The 19,245-nt window shown below is 34.2% G+C and overlaps 1 protein-coding gene across 9 annotated transcripts in view; it reads right to left on the bottom strand.

Annotated features, from left to right (window-relative positions):
- CCDC178 (coiled-coil domain containing 178) overlaps positions 1-19,245 on the bottom strand; it is a 513,950-nt gene that overhangs the window by 455,448 nt on the left and 39,257 nt on the right. For all 9 annotated transcript variants that reach the window (XR_002518666.2, XM_021930027.2, XM_017951655.3 and 6 more), the window contains 2 exons: positions 16,105-16,164; positions 8,620-8,709 (listed from right to left, as the gene is read on the bottom strand). Coding sequence is in view for 8 of the 9 variants with exons in the window: in XM_021930027.2 (XP_021785719.2) it covers positions 8,620-8,709; positions 16,105-16,164 (150 nt within the window). In the remaining variant the exon portion in view is untranslated. The remainder of the gene's footprint in view (positions 1-8,619; positions 8,710-16,104; positions 16,165-19,245) is intronic.

A 19,245-nucleotide genomic window follows, 5' to 3' on the forward strand; every position in this document is an offset into this window, starting at 1 on the left:
TTTTATTATCTTGTGACTTGGAAATACATATAGAATTGCTGCTGAATTTTGTACATTAATTTTGTACTGTGAAACTTTACCACTTACGAGTTCTAGAAGCCTTTTGGTAGAGTCTTTAGGGTTTTCTAGGTATACAATCATATTGTCAGCAAAGGAACAATGACCTCTTTTTGACGTCTTCCTGTTTGGATGCCTTTTATTTCTTTTTCTCACCTGATTACTATGGCAAGGACTTCCAATACTATGTTGAATAGGAGTAGTCAGAATGGGCATGCTCATCTTCTTCCAGTTCTAAAGAGGAATGCTTCCAGCTTTGGCTCATTCGGTCTGATGCTGGCTGTGGGTCTGTCATAGATGGCTCTTATCATTTTGAGGTATATTCCTTTTATGCCTAGTTTCTTGAACATTTTTATCATAACGTGATGTTGGATTTTATCAAAAGCTTTTCCCACATCTATTGAGATGATCATAATGCTTTTGTTTTTAATTCAATTTATATGGTGAATTACTTTACTGATTTGCATATGTTGAACCAAACCTGCATCCCAGGAATAAAGCCTTACTTGATCATGGTGAAGTAACTTTTTGATGTGCTGCTGAATTCAGTTTGCTAGTATTTTGTTGAGGATTTTAGTATTTATGTTCATCAAGGATATCAACCTGTTGTTTTCTTTTTTCATTGTGTCTTTGCAAGGTTTTGGTACCAGGGTGATGTTGGCTTTGTAGAATTAGTTTGGGAGGAGTCCACTTTGATATTATATAATCGTTTCAGTAGGATTGGTGCCAGGCTTTCTTTGTATGGCTGGTGGAATTTAGCTTTGAATCAACTTGGTCTGGGGCTTTTGGTGGTTGGTAGGCTTATTACTACCAATTTAATTTCAGAACTCAATATTGATCTGTTCAGAGTTTCAACTTACTCCTGATTCAATCTGGTGAGACTATGTGTTTCTAGGAATTTATTCATTTCCTCCAGCTTTTTTAGTTTGTGTGACTAGAGATGTTCACAATAGTCTCTGAGGATCTTTTGTATTTCTGTGGCATCAGTTGTAATTTCACCTTTGTTGTTCTTGATTGTGCTTATTTGTGTCATATCTCTTTTTTCTTTGTTAATTTAGCTAGTGGTCTATCAATCTTGTTTATCCTTTCAAAAAACCAACTTATGGTTTAATTGATTCTTTGGGTAGATTTTTGGATCTCAATTTCATTCACTGCTGTTCAATTTTAGTTATTTCTTTTCTTCTGCTAATTTTGGAGTCGTTTGTTCTTGTTTTTCCAGTTCCCCTAGGTGTAATGTTAGATTGTTAATTTGAGATCTTTCTAACTTTTGTGGTGGGCATTTTGCACTACAAAGTTTCCTCTTAATGCTGCTTTTGCTGCATCCCAGAGATTTGGGTATGTTGTGTTTTCATTTATTTTCAGATAACTTTTTTATTTTTGCCTTAATTTCACTGTTTACCCAAAAGTCATTCAGAAGCAATTTGTTTAATTTTTATGTAATTGTGTGGTTTTGAGAGATCTTGGTATTGATTTCTATTTTTATTATTTTTACATTATTTGAGACAGAGTCTTGCTCTGTTGCCCAGGCTGGAGTACAGTGGCATGATCACAACTTACTGCGGCCTTGACCTCTGGGACTCAAGTGATTCTCCCACCTCAGCCTCCCAATTAGCTGGGAATATATACATGTGACACCATGCACAGCTAATTTTTTGTATTTTTTGTAGAGATAGGGTTTCACCATGTTGCCCAGGCTGGTTTCAAACTCCTGGACTCAAACAATCCACCCAGACTCTATTTCTAGTTTTATTCTACTGTGGCCTGAGAGTATGGTTCATATAATTTTGATTTTTAAAAATTTATCAAGACTTGCTTAATGGCTGAACATGTGTTCAATCTTGGAGTATGTTCCATGGGTATCGGGGAAACACGCCCCCAATATTTCAACATAGGTTCTTTCTATTTTCCATAAGTGTCGGCCGGCTGAGAAAGAGAAAGAGTACAAAGAGAGGAGTTTTACAGCTGGGCCTCTGGGGGTGACATCACATATTGGTAGGACCATGATGCCCACCTAAGCTGCAAAACCAGCAGGTTTTTATTAAGGATTTCAAATGGGGATGGGGTGTATGAACAGGGAATAGGTCACAAAGATCACATGCTCCAAAGGGCAAAAAGGAGAACAAAGATCACATGCTTGTGAGGCCAATAAAGATCACAAGGCAAAGGGCAAAATCAAAAAACACCTGCTAAGGGTCTATGCTCAGCTGTGCATGTATTGTCTTGATAAACATCTTAAACAACAGAAAACAGGGTTCGAGAGCACAGAACCACTATGACCTCAAATTTACCAGGGAGCGGTTTTTTTCCCCACCCTAATAAGCCTGAGGGTACTGCAGGAGACCAGGGCGTATTTCAGTCCTTATCTCAACCACATAAGGCAGACACTCCTAGAGCGGTCATTTATAGATGAGGACATTTGGACTGGGCTGAATTCCCTACAGTGTAGCAAAGCAGCTGTGGCCAGACTGCTTCTTTAGATCCCTCCTCACTGGGCATGGACAGGGTCTCTCTGCAGGTGATCCAGCACCAGTCAGGGGCTTACAGACATAATTCTCATCTCCCTGGGAAAGAGCACTTTGGGGAAGGGGTGGCTGTGGTCTCAGGTTCTGTGGACTTAGTATTTCCTGCCTGGCTGCTCTGAAGAGATCAGCTGATCCTGACAAGGGGGATTCCCCCAGCACAGCACACCAGCTCCACTAAGGGACAGCCACTAAGGGACAGACAACCCCCTCAAGTGGGACCTTGACCCCTACGCCTCCTGACTGGATGAGACCTCCCAACTAGGGTCGCCAGATACCTCATACAGGAGAGTTCTGGGTGGCATCTGGTCAGTGTCAGTGCCCCTCTGGGACAAAGCTTCCAGAGGAAAGAGCAGGCAGAAATCTTTGCTATTCTGCACCCTCCACTGGTGATACCCAGGCAAACAGAGTCTGCAGTGGACACCCAGCAAACTGCAGCAGATCTGCATAAGAGGGGCCTGACTATTAGAAGAAAAACACACAAAAAGCAACAACAACATCAACAAAAGAGACCCCACAAAATCCCCGTCCAAAGTTTATCAGCCTCAAAGATCAATGGTAGAAAAATCCATGAGGATGAAGAAAAGTCAATGCAAAAACACTGAAAATCCTCAAAGCTGGAATGCCTCTTCTCCTCCAAATAATTTTTACACAACACTTCTCCAGCAAGGGCACAGAATGGGGCCAATGGTGAGATGGATGAACTGACAGAAGTAGACTTCACAAAGTGGGTAATAATGAATTTCACTGAGCTAAAGGATTATTTTCTAACCCAATGCAAAGAAGCTAAAAACCATGATAAAAGATTACAGGAGCTGTTAACTAGAATAACCAGTTTAGAGAGGAATATAAATGGCCTGATGGAGCTGAAAAACACAGCACGGCAACTTCATGATGGAAACGTAAGTATCAATAGCTGAATCGACCAAGCAGAAGAGAGAATATCAGAGCTTGAAGACTCTCTTGCAGAAATAAGGCAGACAAACAAGATCAGATAAAAAAGAAAGAAATTAAACAAACAAAACCTCTGAGAACTATGGGACTATGTAAAGAGACTGAACCTATGACTGATTAGAGAACCTGAAAGAGATGGGGAGGATGGAACCAAGTTGGAAAACACACTTCAGGACACCATCCAGGAGAACTTCCCCTATCTAGCAAGACAGGCCAATTTTCAAATCCAGGAAATCCAGAGAACCCCAGTAAGATATTTCATGAAAAGATTTACCCCCAAGACACATAATCATCAGATTCTCCAAGGTAAAAATGAAGGAAAAATTGTTAAGGGCAGCCAGAGAGAAAGGCAAGGTCATCCACAAAGGGCAGCCCATCAGACTAACCGTGTACCTCTCAGTGGAAACCCTAAAAGCCAGAAGAGATTGGGGGCCAACATTCAACATTCTTAAAAAAAGAAACTCCAACTCAGAATTTCATATTAGGCCAAACTAAGCTTCATAAGTGAAGGAGAAATAAAATCTTTTTTTAGACAAGCAACTGCTGAGGAATTTTGTGAACACCAGGTCTGCCTTGCAAGAGCTCCTGAAGGAAGCACTATTACTATCCACTACAAAAACACACTGAAGTACACAGAACAACAACTCTATGAAGCAACTATATTAACAAGTTTGCAAAATTAACCAGCCAGCATCATGATGACGGATTAAATTCACACATAACAATATTAACCTTAAATGTAAATGGGCTAAATGTCCCAATTAAGAAACACAGAATGGCAAGCTGGATACAAAGACAGGACCCATCAGTGTGCTGTATTCAAAGAACACATCTCACATGCAAAGATGCACATAGACTCAAAATAAAGGGACAGAGGAAAATTTACCAAGCAAATTGAAAGCAGAAAAATGCAGAGGTTGCAATCACAGTTTCTGAAAAACTAGACTTTAAACCAACAAAGGTCAAAACAGATAAAGAAGGGCATTACATAATGTTAAAGGATTCAATTCAACAAGAAGAGCTAACTATCCTAAATATATATGTACCCAATACAGGAGCCCTGAGATCCATAAAACAAGTTCTTAGAGACCTACAAAGAGACTTAGACCCCCACACAATAATAAAGGGAGACTTTAATAACCCACTGTCAGTATTAGACAGATCATTGAGAGAGAAAATTAACAAAGATCCAGGACTTGAACTCAGCTCTTGACCAAGTGGACCTGATTGATGTCTACAGAACTTGCTACCCAAAAAACAGGAGAACATAAATTTTTCTCAGTGCACTTACTCTAAAATTGATCACATAATTGGAAGTAAAACACTCCTCAGCAAATGCAAAATAACTGAAATTATAACAAACACTCTCTCAGACCACAGTGCAATCAAATGAGAACTGAAGATTAAAAAGCCCACTCAAAACCACATAACTACATGGAAATTGAACAACCTGCTCTTGAATGACTCCTGGTAAATAATGAAATTAAGACAGATATCAAGAAGTTCTATGAAACAAATGAGAACAAAGCAACAATGTATCAGAATCTCTGTGATACAGCTAAAGCAGTGCTAAGTAGGAAATTTATAGCACTAAATGCCCACATCAAAAAGCTAGAAAGATCTCAAATCAACTCCCTAACATCACAACTAAACGAACTAGAGAACAAAGAGCAAACAAACTCCAGAGCTAGCAGAAGACTAGAAATCACCAATCTCAGAGCAGAACTGAAAGAGATAAACACAAAAAAATCACTTCCAAAAAAATCAATGAATCCAGGAGCTGTTTTTTTTTTTTTTTAAAAAAGAATCAATAGAATAGACTGCTAGTGAGTCTGATTTTTAAAAAAAGAGAGAGAAAATCCAAATAAACACAATCAGAAATGATAAGCGGGATACCACCACTGACCCCACAGAAATACAAAGAACCATCAGAGAATACTATAAACACCTCTATGCAAATACACTGGAAAATCTACAAGAAATGGATAAATTCCTAGACACATACACCATCCCAAGACTGAACCAGGAAGAATTTGAATCCCTAAATAGACCAATAACAAGTTCTGAAATTGAGGCAGTAATAAATAGCCTACCAACTAAAAAAAGGCCTACATTCAGATGGATTTATAGCTGAATTCTATCAGAAGTACAAAGAGGAGCTGGTATCATACCTTCTGAAACTATTCAAACAATTGAAAAGGAGGGATTCCTCCCTAACTCATTTTATGAGGCCAGTATCATCCTGACACCAGAGATACAACAACAACAACAACAAAAACTTCAGGCCAATAGCCCTGATGAACATCTATGCAGAAATCTCAGTAAAGTACTGGCAAACCAAATTCAGCAGCACATCAAAAAGCTTATCCACCATGATCAAGTCGGCTTCATCCCTGGGATGCAAGGCTGATTCAACATACACAAATCAATAAATGTAACTCATCATGTAAACAGAACTAAAGACAAAAACTACATGATTATCTCGATAGATGCAGAAAAGGCCTTTGATAAAATTCAACACCCCTTCATGTAAATAACTCAGTAAGTGAGATATTGAAGGAATATCCCTCAAAATAATATGTGCTATTTATCAGAAACTCACATTCAATATCATACTAAACAGGCAAAAATGGGAAGCATTCCCCTTGAAAATGGGTACAAGACAAGGATGCCCTCACTCACCACTCTTATTCAACATAGTGTTGGAAGTTCTGGCCAGGGCAATCAGGCAAGGTAAAAAATAAAGGGTTTGCAAATAAGAAGAGAGGAATTCAAATTGTCTTTGTTTGAGGATGACATGATCTATATCTAGAAAACCCCATCAACTCAGCCCAAAAGCTTCCTAAGCTGATAAGCAACTTTAGCAAAGTCTCAGGATATAAAATCAATGTGCAGAAATCACAAGCATTCCGGTACACCAACAACAGACAGTCAGAAAGCCAAATCATGAATGAACTCCCATTCACAATTACCACAAAGAGAATAAAATACCCAGGAAAACAAGGGAAATGAAGGACCTCTTCAAGGAGTAATACAAACCACTGCTCAAGGACATGAGAGAGGATACAAGCAGATGGAAAAGTGTATCATGCTTATGGATAGGAAGAATCAATATCATGAAAATGACCATACTGCCCAAAGCAATTTATAGATTCAACACTATTTCCATTAAACTACCACTGACATTCTTCAAAGAATTAGAAAAAACTATTTTAAAATTCACACGGAACCAAAAAAGACCTTACATAGCCAAGACAATCCTAAGCCAGAAATAAAACAAACCTGGAAGTATCATGCTGCCTGACTTCAAACTGTACTATAAGGCTACAGTAATCAAAACAGCATGGAACTGGTACAAAAATAGGCAGATAGACCAGCAGAACAGAATAGAGAACTCAGAAATAAAAACACACATCTACAACCATTTGATTTTTGACAAGCTTGACAAAACAAGCAATGGGTAAATGATTACCTATTTAATAAATGGTGCTGGGAGAACTGGTTAGCCATATGCATTAAACTGAAACTGGATTCCCTCTTTATACCTTATACAAAAATCAACTCAAGATTAATTAAAGACTTAAATGTAAAACCCAAAACTATAAAAACCCTAGAAGAAAATCTAGCCAATACCATTCAGGACATAGGCATGGGGAAAGACCTTATGATGAAATCGCCAAAAGCAATTGAAACAAAAGTCAAAATTGACAAATAGGATCTAATTAAACTACAGAGCTTCTGCACAGCAAAACAAAGTATCATTAGAGCGAACAGGCAACTTACAGAATGGGAGAAAATTTTTGCAATCTATCCATCTGACAAAGGTCTAATATCCAAAATCTACAAGGAACTTAAGCAAATTTACAAGAAAAAAACAACCCGTTAAAAAAATAGGCAAAGGATATGAACAGACACCTCTCAAAAAAAAGGCATACATGTGGCCAACAAATATATTTTAAAAAGGTCAACATCGCTGATCATTAGAGAAATGCAAATCAAAACTACAATGAGATACCATCTCATGCCAGTCAGAATGGCAATTATTAAAAAGTCAAGAAACAACAGATGCTAGTGAGGTTGCAGAGAAATAATTCTTTTACACTGTTGGTAGGAGCATAAATTAGTTCAATCACCGTGGAAGACAGTGGCAATTCCTCAAAGATTTAGAACTAGAAATACCATTTGACCCAGCAATCCCATTACTGGGTATACAACCTAAGGAGCATAAATCATTCTATTATAAACATACATGCATGAGTTATGTTCATTGCAGCACTATTCATAATAGCAAAGACATGGAATCAACCCAAATGCCCATCAATGACAGACTAGATAAAGAAAATGTGGTACATATACACCATGGAATATTATGCAGCCATAAAAAGGAACGAGATCATGTCCTTTGCAGGGACATGGATGAAGCTGGAAGCTATTATCCTCAGCAAACTAACGCAGGAACAGAAAACCAAACACTACATGTTCTCACTTATAAGTGGGAGCTGAACAACGAGAGCACATGGACACAGGGAGGGGAAGAATACTTACTGGGGCCTGCAGGGGGAGGGCGGGGTGGGGGAAAGCATTAGGGAAAAGAGCTAATGCATGTTGGGCTTAATACTTAGGTGATGGATTGACCATGGCATGTGTTTACCTATGTAAAAAACCTGCACATCCTGCACATGTACCCTGGAACTTAAGAAAATAAAATAAAATGATTATTTATTTAAAAAATGAAAAATACACCCCCAAAACATTTGTCTTATTTTTATTCTAAGAAACATGTCCTCAATGAACTGTAAATGTTCTATCTAGAACAAGCCAGTCACAGCTTGGGTGATTAAGAATTTATTTTAAAATTCATACATTTCTGAAATTACATAACAATCATAAACCCAGATTTTATGTTAACAATATACTATTGATACAATATATTACCTTATATCTTTACTATTATATATCTTTACTATGTTAACTATTAATGATATGCAGGATTTAGTTCAAAATAGAAACAGTATTGACATCATAAACTAATGAGGGAGTATAAATATAGCTTATATAGTTTACTATATGATTTACGTTCAGTCCTCACCTTCAGTATTTGTCATTTTACTTTCATGAAAACTTTCACTGTTCTCCTTAGAGGCTCCATATAGAACCAAACTCTGAGACGTGGCATTGTCTTTTAAAAAGAAAAAACACATATTTTAGTGAGAAGTTAATATTATAGAAAATTTTAAAATAAGCACCACCATGTAAAAACTATGTTACGGAAGTGCTCTCCTTAAAAGAAAAACAACTATGATACAAATATTAATCAAAACCCACAGTATCGTATCTTCAGATATTTTCTCTCTGCTCTTCAATTGATTTGACTCTTTCATAAGAAGGTATTCAAAATAGCATGAGACTGTTAAAAACAAACAGGTAAGTCATTATGTGTTGATATAGAATGTATCCAGGATACACTATGTGAAAATTAGCAAGGCAGAGATTTGTGTGTAAGCTTTGTCACCATTTTTTTAAAAATGAGATGTGTGTGTGTGTGTGTGTGTGTGTGTATACACACACATATATATCTTATGTTAACTATTGATATGTAGATTTACAATTATATATCCTGTATAAGTTATGTAGGATTTATAATTATAAATACATAAGATATGCAGGATTTATAATTGCTAGACTAAGAGACTGTTGTTTTTAGAAAGAGGACAGGTAGAGAGAGGGGAAATGTTTTATTTTACAATCTCTGAGGAAGTGTTTCAAAAGTCTAAAACATAAAAATATATTATCATTTATTTGACATTTTCTTATAAAGCTAAATATATCTACACTACAATGCAGCAACTCCAGTCCTAAGCTTTTAACAAACAGAAATGAAAGTATAGGTCCACAGAAATATTATCCCAGACCATTTATATAGCTTTATTCATAACAGTGAAAACTGGAAACAACCTAAATGTCCATCAGCAGAAAAATAGATTTAAATAAATACTCTGTAGTTATGCAATAATATAATGTGGACCAGTGAGAAAGAATGAGCTGCAAATACATGGAGTAATATTGGTGAATCTCAAAAATATATTGATATATTTAATTTCATTATTATGAGGTCCAAGAAAAAGACGAAAGTAAGCTATGGTGATAAAAATCAAAATAACAGTTGCCTATAGTAGGCGAGAAACTTTCAGGGGTGATGGAAATTTTTTCTAGCTTGAATGTCATGGTAGTTACATTTATGTATGCACTTATCAAAATGCATTAAATTATAAATTTAAGATGGTATTTTCTTGTATATATGCTATAAAATAAAAGTGTTTTACTTTAAAACCATTAAAATATTTTTATATATTATAAATACATACATATATAAATATAAAGTTTAAATGCTTGCAGAATAACTTATGTTAATATATACTAACAGTTACAGATAGAATATTTATGTTAAAGCTCACTAAAGCATTAAAGAAAGCATAAAAGAAGGCAAAAGTAAGTTTATAGCAAAAATATTCAATAATAGGAAATTGTTCGAAACATATAAAAATGATAAAGGTTGGGCTAATCAAATAACTATTATAATATATATATGACTAAATTTACCTAAAAAGAACCAATTATAAAATAATACAGAAAAAAATTATAAATAAAATACATACAATTATTTTCTGAAAAAGAAAACTTAACGTGACTAAATATGAACAAATCTAGAACTTAAGCTCAACAACACCAAGAGTTATTACTCTACAACTGAAGTTATAGATAATAAAAAAATCTATATGTGTGTAATAAAACAGCACATTATATTAAAAAATCCTATTTTTTAACATAAACAGAAATTTAGAGAAAAAAATATGGAGGAAAAATCTAAATCACTGCCATTTATCTGTGGCATATGAAGTTCAGAATAACAAAATGACATACAGGATGTGATGAATACAATAAGGTAATATTGATACACAGATTATGACTCGCAAAAAGATACAGATTATATCATTTTAAAGGTAGTAAAAGTAGGTATCTTAGACAACAATAATTCAAAAAAATTTAATAAGTAGAAACTAGCTGTACTATACAACTAATCTACTGTACAATTAGAAATTTGTCACATAAAGTTAATTCAAAGGTATTTGGAAATTTAATGTATATTTCCAAATAACAAACATGTCAAGGAAGAATTCCATGTCATACAAAATATGTATTAAAAAGGAAACACTTTGTAAAGAAATGTTAATGTATTTAAAACAGAAATACATTCAGAACTTAAATGTTTAATTATAAATAAATAACATTTAAAATACTGGTAAAAGTGAAGTATATATGTATACTAAGACATTAAAGGGAAACATAGGAAATAAGTAAGTTTTTTTTTTCTGAAGTGGAGTCTTGCTCTGTTGCCAGGCTGGAGTGCAATGGCGTGATCTCGGCTCACTGCAACCTCCAACTCCTGGTTCAAGCGATTCTCCTGCCTCGGCCTCCCAAGTAGCTGGGACTACAGGTGTGCACTACCATGCCTGGATAATTTTTTGTGTTTTTAATAGAGATGGGGTTTTGTCATGTTGGCAAGGCTGGTCTCGAACTCCTGACCTCAGGTGATTTGCTCACCTTGGCCTCCCAAAGTGCTGGCATTATAGGCGTGAGCCACCATGCCTGGCCAGAAATAAATAATTCTAAAACTGTAAAAAAGTCTCCTTTATATATCAGCCACTCCAACCCACAGGGGCTTGTTTACTATAGAGCACTAGAAGCAAATGTCCTATTTTCCAAGCTGCTGAGCTTCTGGGATTGTAACCACAACTTTAGTCCCCTTCTCTAATCACTTCCTTCAGACTCTGTGATGATGAGATGAGGTTTTCCCTTAATTAAGACCTCAGTATTATCTTTGAACTTTAGTTTTACTCTAATCTTCAAACGGATGTTCCCACAACTTGCCTGAGTCTTGATGACTCCAATCCCTACATTCAGTACCCCAACCAGTGATTTGGGGAGTTTGCAATGTAGCAGTTTTGTGGTATGTTCAGAGTATTAAAAGAATAAAGTTTCCACAATCAAATTCTTGTGTCAGAGGCTGACACGAAAGAATCAGAATTGTGTAAACCTAACACATGATTCTTTAAAAAGAAGAATTAAAAATATAGAATTGGAAAGCTGGGCATGGTGGCATGCACCTGTAGTCCCAGTTACTCCAGAGGCTGAGGCAGAATGATCACTTGAGCCCAGGAGTTCAAAGCTGCGATGAGCCATGACTGTGTGTGCACCCCAACCTGAGCAACAAAGCAAGACCCTCTCTCTAAAAAATAAAATAAACAAAACTGGAAATATTAAGTGCAAATAAAACAAAAATCAACAAAATTTCATACACTATAAAACTGTGTTAAAATTAATTTGAAAGTTTAAAAGAAAATTAATGCATCAGTTACTTGAAAAGTCACCATGCCATTCTCGCTCCCATGGTAATCCAGTAGAAAGCATCATGGTCTTCCCATGAATAATTTCTCAAAATCAATAAGGAGTACGGAGTGAAAGTAATCAAACACAAAAGAAAAGTGAACACCACAACTCAAGATTGGCTGTCAGTAGGCAACTAACGTTATAATTTTCTTGTGTGTACTTCCAGATACTTTATACCTATGAGAATATTTCATATGTATGCCTTATTTTATGCTTTAGTGAGCTTTAACATATATTCTATCTGTAACTGTTAGTATATGTTAACATAAGTCATTCTGCAAGCATTTAAACCTCATGTATGTATGGTGTATGTATTTATAATATATAAAAATATTTTAATGGTTTTAGAGTAAAACACTACTTTTTATTTTATAGCATACATACAAGAAAATGCCATCTTAAATTTATAATTTAGTGCATTTTGATAAGTGTGTACATAAATGTAACTACCATGACATCCAAGCTAGAAAAAATTTCCATCACCCCTGAAAGTTTCTCGCCTACTATAGGCAACTGTTATTTTGATTTTTATCACTATAGTTTAGTTTTGTCTTTTTCTTGGACCTTGTAATAATGAAATTAAATGAATCAAGTATGTTTTATCTGACTTTGTTCAATATATTTTTGAGATTCACCAATGTTACTCCATGTATTTGCAGCTCATTCTTTTTCACTGGTCCACATTATATTATTGCATAACTACAGAGTATTTATTTAAATCTATTTTTCTGCTGATGGACATTTAGGTTGTTTTCAGTTTTCACTGTTATGAATAAAGCCATATAAATGGTCTGGGATAATATTTTTGTGGACCTATGCTTTCATTTCTGTTTGTTAAATGAGTGTGTACATAAGTATATGCATATATATAAAACATATATAAAGAGAGACATATACATACATTTCTTTCATTCTCAGGACGGAGAGATTCCTTATCAATTTTAAACCATAGTGCAAATTCAACTTTATATTTCAAGTTGTTAGAAAATTTTTTTTCACACACTAAGATCAGTCACATCAGGATACATCTTAAAATTCAAGGTTGGTATGTGTAATAGTTTAATTGGTAGTTTTTTACTTCTTAGAAGTTTATAACATAATGGTAAATTATACAACTAGAATTATATTACATTACATAAAACATCAGTTTCATGGTATCTTCTAGGATAAATTTACCATAATTTATTAAACCAATGAGGATGAAAAAATCTCAAATTAAAGTGAGAATGACTAATATTTATTGAATATATACATGACAGTTGACTTCAACATATTTATTATACTATGATACTTAATCTTTACAATAACACATTAATTTTCATTTTACACATGAGTAAAATGTGGCCCAGAAAGGTAGTGAACCAAACCAGGTTGACAAAGTTAGTAAGTGATAGAACTAAAATTTAAACTTTGTTTCTAGTTCCAGTCTTTAAACTACACTAGCACTCTTTAAAACCTGTTTACAATATATAATTCCAAGAGATTCTTGTAAGTATGGAAAGATGCAGTTCTATACTCAAATAACATATTACTTAAGAAGGTTTTTACATTGCAAGACTTGTTAGAGTTTTCAAAGTGTTTTCATCAAAAGAACCTTCAAGAAAAATATAAATTATACAAAATTTCTCAGTTTTATTTTACCTCAGAATTATTTTTTCCCTAAGCATATCTTGGAATATATATTAAATAGCACACTCTTTGAATATGTCCTAAAGCACATTATCTCCCAAATTTGGGAAGAAATAAAATTCAGAAGAGGATTAAACTTGTTAAATTATATAAACCAGAAAAATTCCTCTTATTATAAATGCATAATTCAATACACAATAATACTATATATAACACATATTTCTTGGAATGGCAGGCTAGGTTTATCAGATCTACTTTTCCACTGAAAATAGGATATATACACACACACACACACACACACACACACACATGAACGAGATAGTTACAAACTACTAGGACAAAAATATAAAGAAGAGCAGAAACTATACTTTTAAGTGGAGCACAGGATGCAAAATGACATTTGACACAAAAGTCATTGACAATTCCTAGAAAGTTTGGGCTGGGTTTGATGACTTGTAAGTTTTACAAAATAAAAAGACAACCTAGTCTCAGGGTCCATAGACAAAATGTAAGTGATTTGTGAAATTGGATGGGGAAAAAATTACTCGAGTTTCAAAATATTTCTGTACCTCTTATAATATATTTAAAATATAATTTTAATGACAAATAATAAAAATAAAATTTTCATTCAGAGAGTATAAGCTTCAATAGGCTTCAAAAGGGTCTATAGCACAAAAAAATTAGAATGCCTTAATTCCCAACTAAATTGTAAAACTCATTTTAAGTTTGGATAGCAAATGGCTACAGCCTCAGAGTAAAGGTTAACCAGAAATAACGACCCCAATGGCCTCTACCAGAACTCAAGACATTGTAGAGATATTTTCTCTGAGTATACACTAAACATCCAAAAATAAAAACAAAAGCAGAAGACCTCACCCCTGTGACATTAAAACTTTGGCTGTTCATCACTTAAATTTGCAGATTGAGTTTTCAACATTGGACACTCCACCGAAGCCTCTATGCTTGAATTTGTTTTAAGTCTGTGCCATATTGGTACAGCACTATGTTCCTGACAGAAGGAAAAACAAATATACTCTGGAAGAAGTCATCTGTATTTTAAGCATCATGGAATACCCATGAATAATTTTTCAAAAGCAATAAGGAGTACAGAGTCAAGGTAATCAAACACAAAAGAAAGGTAGAAACCATAACTTAAATAACATACAAAAATCAATTCCAAGTGGGTTGAAAAATCTAAGTGTAAAAGTCAAAACTCCAAAATGCTTGGAAGATGATTTGGACTAATATCTGCATGAGCTTAGACTAGGATTTCCTTGAATAATACGTAAAAAGCTTTGACTTGAAAAAATAATAAGAACCCTTGTGCATCAAAAGGCAATATAAATAGATTAAAAATAAAAGGCATAAATGTAAAAAAAATTAGTTAAATATGACTGATTTAGAACTAGTATTCATACTATACAAGAAATTCCTAAAAATCAATGTGAGAAAAGACAAATGACTCATTAGAAAATCAGAACAAAGATACAGTCAATTTGCAAAAGTGGAACTCAAAATGCTAAAAAAGCACATGAAAAAATTTTCAACATCAGTAATAATCAGGGAAATTTAAATTAAAACCACAATAAGACATTGCTACATAGTATGGGGATTGTCAATACTTTAAAAGTCTAACAATGTCAAGTGGTAGGAAGAAAATGGAGCAACTTGAATATTCCTACACTGTTATGTCACTGTAAATTCATGTCATTACTTTGGAACATAATTTGGCATTATCAAATAATGTCAACAACAGATATACCATATACTTATCAGTTCTGCTGATAGGTATGCCTTACAGAAACTCACACAGGACATATGTACAAGGATGTTTTTAGGAGTATTCAAAATAACAAAAAATGTAATGAATGGTATTGGACAATGGTATAGCAAAATGGATGAAAGCCACAAATTACACTGAGCAAAAACGGTAACAACAAGGATGAAGATAACAAGTAATGTTGAACAAAGGCAGCAACATACATATATTAACTCAGTTTAATTTCAATTAACAAGCATGCAAAATTAAATTATATCTTTAGGCATGCATACATATGGAACACTACAGTTAAAATTAAAAAGAAAAGGAAATTAGCACCACAAAAGCCCAGGTAGTAGAGGGCATAAAGTATTATTCAGGAGAGCACAGGGAGACCATCTGAAACGCCAGGCATGTCTATGTGTGGAGTGAGTGAAGGTGACACAGATGTTTCCTCATGATCATTTATGAAAAAAACCCACATATTAAGTTTGTACACTCTTACGTATGCATTATTCAAAATGAAAAAGGGAACACAGGAAATGGAGTATATAACATACACTAGCAATAGGTAAGTATTTTTTTAAAGAAGTGTTACAATTATATTCATTGACAGAACATCAATTAGGAAGAACAGAATAATGCCTGAAATTATTTTCATGCTTATAATTTTTTGAAAAAAATTAATATGTAACAGAAAAAAAGAGATAAAAATTATATATAGTAGCTTTTGGATACCTTCATTTGTCCTTGACCATGCCTTTTCTCTGAGAGCCTTTACTTCCTGACATGTTAAACCTATAAAAGGTAAAATAAAATAAGTAAAATATTTGCTTCCTGAGTCAAATACTCTGCCCTATATTGCACTAGTAAGGGTACAGGAAGAAAATAAGCATTAGAATAAAGACATATATGCTAAATTACATAAGGAAGGACTGAGGGGGTAAGTAGAAGAGAAAGACAAAGTTTGATGGTGTTTCTCTGCAAAAGGGTGTTTGATAGAAAACACTGTGGAAGGAAATGGGAGGTCATCTTGGGTGACATTCTGGGATGATAAATAGATTCACAATTTTAATAGAAGCTTTCTGTGTAATTTCTCGGTTTAGTGTACAAGAGAACTTAAATGAAGGTTTAATCTAATTTCCAACGTTATATTATATATGGATTTTAAAAATCCAACAGTATGGTAAGATTGGCCTTGTGACATAGCCAGTTTATTGAAAAAACACAATACATGAAGAAAGATAAATGCAATTATTTATGCATGTCATAACTGCATCTCTAGAAAATCCTCAGTACAAAATCAAACTGATTAAAGAGAGTTTACATATATGTCACAAATAATATAGCATGATTTTATAAAAGACAGCATTGACAACACCAATGACATAAAAATAAACCCTAAAGACATATCACTATAGTTACAAAAGTATAACCTATGTAGGAACACATTTAATAATTGTATCTAGGCTTTAAAAAAATTGTGGTAGTATAAAATGTTACTAGAACATAAAAAAATGTTGAAACAAACAAGAATGTAAATTATGGTTCACATTAGGAATATAAACATTGTAAAAGTATCTCTTTTTTCCAGTTTAAAAACCCATAAAAATATTAGGCCTATTTTATTTGTGACTCAATAATTATTTTTAAATTTTAAAAATGAGCAATAATATCAAAAAATCTAAAAATCATGGCAAATATGTGCACGTGTTTGTAGTGGAGAGAGGGCCTTGTCCTTTAAATATCTGAATATGTCTAATATTCTAAGGATATATTTCAAAGACTGTTGCAAGAAATAAATGTGTAGATCAATGAAAAGAAACAGTTTCTTCTCTATACAACAACAGACATATGAAAATAAATTATATTCCATAAGATATGACACCCACAAAAATTAAAAATTTTAAAAAGCTATCAGATAATTTTACAAATATTTTAGGTATCTCAAAGAATTCTTTTAAAAAATTTAGATTCACACTAGAAAATCTACAATTTACAATTATAAAATTGAGATTTGTGCTAATAGGAAATCATCATACGAAATGCAAAAACAGAATATCCCAAAGTTCAGCATTCATAATGATTTTCCTAAATTACCAAGATAAATTATGACTTCTCTCTCCCTCAACACACAAGTTGCATGAGGGCAGGGAGTATATCTACTTACAGCCACTGTATTTTTGGCAAGTAGCAAAGAACCCCAGACATAGTAAGTGTTAATACATATTTATTGAATGAAAAATACAGTAACAAGAGGAATGAGGGAACACATTAGAGTGAAATAATGACCACACCAAGAATACAAGCATACTTCCGAGATATTGTAAGTTCAGTTCTAGACAACTGCAATAAAGTGAGTCATACAAAGTGTTTGGTCTCCAAAAGCATAGAAAAGTTATATTTATACTATACTGTAGTCTATGAAGTATGTGATATTATATCTAAAACAATATTTCTAAACATTGTCTAAATATTGTTTAGGTCTAAACCATAAAAAGATACTTTAATTAAAAATATTTCAGTTTTAAAAAGTTAATGATTGGCCAAGGTGGGTGGATCACCTGAGGTCAGCAGTTTGAGACCAGGCTGACCAACAAGGTGAATCTCTGTCTTTACTAAAAATGCAAAAAATTAGCTGGGCTAATTTAGCTGGTGGCAGGCACCTATAGTCCCAGCTACACAGGAGGCTGAGACAGGAGAATTGCTTGAACCCGGGAGGCGGAGGTTGCACTGAGCCTAGATCATGCCATTGCACCCCAGCCTGGGCAATGGAGCAAGACTGTCTTAAAAAAAAAAAAAAAAGAAAAGAAAAGAAAAAAAAAGTTAATGATCATGTGAGGCTTCAGTAAGTCATAATCTTTTCACCGATGGAGGGTCTTGTCTCAATGTTGATGGCTGCTGACTGATCAAGGTGATGGTTGCCAAAGGTGGGAGTGTCTGTGGCTATTTCTCAAAGTAGGACAATGAAGTTTTCCTCATGGATTAACTCTTCCTTTTACAAAAGATTTCTTTGTAGCATGTGATGCTGTTTGATAGCATATTATGCAGAGTAGAACTTCTTTCAAAATGGAAGCCAATTCTCTCAAACCCTGTTGTTAATTTATCAATTATGTTTATGCAGTATTCTAAATCTTTTGTTGTCATTTCAACAATGTCTACAGTACCTTCAACAGGAATAGAGTTCACCTTATGAAACCACTTTTTTTGCCCATTCCCAAGAAGCAACTTATCATCCATGAAACTTTTATCATGAGATTGCAGCAATTCAGTCACATATTCAGGCTCCACTTCAAATTCCAGTTCTCTTGCTCTTTCCACTTCTTCAGTAACTTCCTCCACTGAAGCCTTGAATCCCTCAAAGTCATCCAGGAGAGTTGAAAGCAACTTCTTCCAAATTCCTGTTAATGGTATTTTGACCTTCTCTCATGAATCATGAATATTCTCAATGGTATACACTTTCCTCAAGGTTTTTTATTTATTTTACCCAGATCCATCACAGGAGTCACTATCTATGGTAGCTATAGCTTTATGAAATGCATTTCTTAACTAATAAAACTTGAAAGTTAAAATTACTCCTTGATCCACAGGCTGCAGAGTGGATATTGTGTTAGCAGGTATGAAAACAACATTAATTCCCTTGTACATCTCCATTTCAGCTCTTGGATGTATATGTTGTCAGAGGAAGTAATATTTTAAAGAAATCTTTTTTTTTTTTTTTTTTTTTTGAGCAGTAGGTCTCAACAGTGGGCTTAAAACATTCGGTAAACCAAGGTACAAACAGATGTACTATCATTTAGGCTTTGTTGGTTCATTTATAGCACACAGGCTGAGGAGATTTAACATAATTCTTAAAGGCCCTAGGATTTTGGGGAAGGT

This window comes from Papio anubis, chromosome 19 (genome assembly GCF_008728515.1).
Source record: "Papio anubis isolate 15944 chromosome 19, Panubis1.0, whole genome shotgun sequence".
Classification (NCBI taxonomy): Eukaryota; Metazoa; Chordata; class Mammalia; order Primates; family Cercopithecidae; genus Papio; species Papio anubis.